At 35.8% G+C, this 3,273-nt stretch overlaps 1 protein-coding gene across 1 annotated transcript; it reads right to left on the bottom strand.

Moving 5' to 3' along the window:
- Positions 1–591: 591 nt before the first annotated feature.
- On the bottom strand, positions 592–2,883 carry LOC123664232. Its single transcript, XM_045598826.1, has 3 exons — positions 2,598–2,883; positions 1,762–2,054; positions 592–1,563 (listed from the first exon to the last, which is right to left on the bottom strand). The coding sequence occupies exons 1-3, from the start codon at positions 2,881–2,883 to the stop codon at positions 592–594; spliced, it is 1,551 nt and encodes a 516-aa protein (XP_045454782.1).
- Between the last annotated feature and the right edge of the window lie 390 nt (positions 2,884–3,273).

Raw genomic sequence — 3,273 nt, 5'->3', positions numbered from 1 at the left:
ATAATGTAAGATTAAGCTAGATATAAGTATATTATTATAAGGAAAAAAATAATAATAATAAAAAAAGAAAAAAGAAGAAGAAAAAAACAGATAAATTGTACCATACATTAGAATAAGAACCGGTTGGTGGACTCACGTCTCTTTTGGAGACGTTAAGTTAGTCTAACTTGAACAGCGATGTTGCTGAGTAACGCCTATCTTGAAATAAAATAAAAAATAAAAATAAAAATTACATGTTTATAGAATAAAAAAGGACATGGGTTCATAAGCCCGTGGATGTATATCACTTGTATAAAAAAAAAAAAAAACGTGCCTCGGAGAGCACGTTAGGCCGTCGGTCCCGGTTGTTATCATGTACACCTGATAGCGATCGTTACTCATAAATAAAAATAAATAATAAAAAGAGCCTTTATTCAGACTTGGTTTACACAATAACTCTTAAATAATATACTATAACATAATAATAAACTTAAACCGTATTTCTACTGAACATATACAGATAACTTTAACACTTAATATTATAATACAGTGATTTCTTGACTTTTATTTTTCGTTAATTTTTGCCTCGACAACCTTGTCTGTTTGCCTATTTTAGGCAAAGGCCTCCTCCAATTGCCTCCACATCTGTCTATCACGAGCTTTTCTTGTCCATGTGTTACCTGCCACAGCTTTGATTTCATCGACCCATCTTTGGAAAGATCTACCCCTCTTTCTTTTCATGTAACCTGTATACCAGTTCATTAGTATTTTGCTCCATTTTTCATGGCCTCTGACAGTGTGCCCAGCCCACTTCCATTTGAGTTTCTTGATGATGACAGTAACATTATTGGTTTTTGTATAATTCTTAATTGTTGTGATTCTTATTTTGTCTGACAACTTTTTCCCCATCATGCTTCTATTCATGGCATTCTGGCAAGTTTCCAACTTTTTAGTTTGAGCTTTAGTCAGAGACCAAGTTTGGCAACCGTATGTAAGTATTGGTACAATGCAGGTGTTAAATAGTTTTCTCTTTATGGCCATGCTTATTTCTTCATTTTTAAATATTTCCCTTAGGCTCCAGAATCTCTTCCAAGCATTCCCTATGCGTTTTTCCACTTCTTTCGATGTCAGGTCTTTTAAGGAAATAATTTGGCCCAGATATACATATTCGTCTACATATTCAATTGCGTTGCCCAAGACGTAGATAGGTTCTTCTGTCCCATTTGTCATGACTTTGGTTTTCTGAGTGTTCATATTCAATCCCACTTTCCGACTTTCTCTATCCAGGTCATTTATCATTCCCTCGAGATCGTCCTTTGTTTGGGCGAAGATTATAATGTCATCTGCGAATCGCAAATGTGACAGATTTTCTCCATTTATTGTTATACCACTTTGTTCCCAGTTTAGTTGCCGAAAAATCTCTTCCAGAACTGCCGTAAAGAGTTTAGGTGAAACAGGCTCACCCTGACGGACACCTCTTCCTATCTTAATTTCTTTTCCTTCTTTTTCTAGCCTTATCTTTGCTTTACTATTAGTATAAATGTTTCTCTTGACTCTTAAGTGCTTTCCAAATAGCTTCGTGTTCTAGTGAGTCGAAGGCCTTACTGTAGTCTACAAAGCAACAATAAAAGTGGTGTTATATTCTCTGCTCTTTTCAATGATTTGTTTGACTACTTAGACGTGATCTAAAGTTGAGTAGCCACTTTTAAATCCTGCCTGCTCCCTTGGTTGGTTCTCATCTAGCACTTTAGTTATTCGGCTGAGAATGACTTTAGCAAATACCTTGTAGATATTGGTTATAAGACTAATGGGTCTGTAATTGTTTATGTCGTTTTTGCTCCCTTTCTTATGCAGTAAGAATATTGTTGACGATATCCATTGCTCTGGGATAAGTTCACTTTCTATTACGTCTTTAAATATATATGTCAGAATAGGTGTTATAATATCTTTGTTTTCTATTAGATATTCATTGATAATATTATCTGATCCAGGGGATTTATCCTTTTTTTGTGATGTAATGGCTTTCTCCACTTCGGAAAGCATTATTTCTGGTACTGTGTCCTTTCCTTCTAGGTCTGTTGGATTAATATCGTTACTCATAGTAGGGAATATATCCGCCAACCCGCATTACAGCAGCGTGGTGGATTAAGCTCTGATCCTTCTCCTACATGGAGAAAGAGGCCTATACCCAACAGTGGGATATGACAGGCTAAAGCGTCGTTATTAAATAACATAAGTAAATACTTGTTGTGTGTGTATGAATTATCATATTTTTTTTTAGTTATGCAGATTTCGTATAGATTTTGTCTTCTGTCATCGAATGTAGTGCAAATTTGCAAGTTGATTAGATACTTTCTCGAGTTAGTACTTAAAACAAAAAGTTATAAAATATTACCACAATATTTTTGTTTTTTTATTCTAAAAAAAAATTGGAGGTTTTGTCACACAGTGATCACGTCACCTCCATCGTTCTTAACTAAATCAACAACGTCTCTTTAAATATATTAGGACTAATTTATACACACTTCTAGCTTCTTCAGAAGTTGGAGAAGCCAAGATACTGTTGAATACCCCCAGATTATTTAAATTATATTCTGGGTACTGCATAAAAAACAAACTTCTTTCAGTTTCGATTCGCACACATTCCATTAAAACATGATATGTATCCTCTACTTGGTCACATTCTGTGCACAATGGCGAATCAAATTTCTTCATTAGGAAGCCAATTCTATTTAATGGAATGTGTCCGGATCGAAGCCTATGTGCTGTGATGACTTCTTGTCTACTCAAACCTGTATCGACAAACCAGGGACCCCGCGATAAAGCTGGTTGAATAGTCTTGTACCATATTTCTTTGCTTAAGGCTCTTTCGTCAAAATGTTCTTTCCACTCCTTCCAACACATATCTTTTAACGAGCCCAGTACTTCCGAATAGTATGGTACACAGTGTAATTCTATTCCCTATACTATTGCATTTCGAGCTGAGTTGTCTACTTTTTCATTCCCTGGAATGCCGACATGTGAAGGTATCCATTGCAGTATCACTTTTCTATTTTATGCAATCATTTCATACATAGACCGCATTATAGAGTATGCTATCGGAAATCCTCGAACGGTCGAGGCGCAGCTAGCCACGTGCTGTAGTGCACTTTTCAAGTCCGACAAAATGACTATATCCTGACACGGAGTATCAGCAACATAAGACAAAGCTTCTGCTATGGCAATTAATTCCGCACGCATTACTGAGATATTTGACGTAATTTTGAAGCAAGGCTGACTGTTATTCTGAACATC

Source organism: Melitaea cinxia, chromosome 21 (assembly GCF_905220565.1).
Source record: "Melitaea cinxia chromosome 21, ilMelCinx1.1, whole genome shotgun sequence".
Lineage (NCBI taxonomy): Eukaryota > Metazoa > Arthropoda > Insecta > Lepidoptera > Nymphalidae > Melitaea > Melitaea cinxia.
The sequence above is the reverse complement of the archived record's forward strand: the minus strand, read 5'-3'. Positions and strand labels throughout refer to the sequence as shown.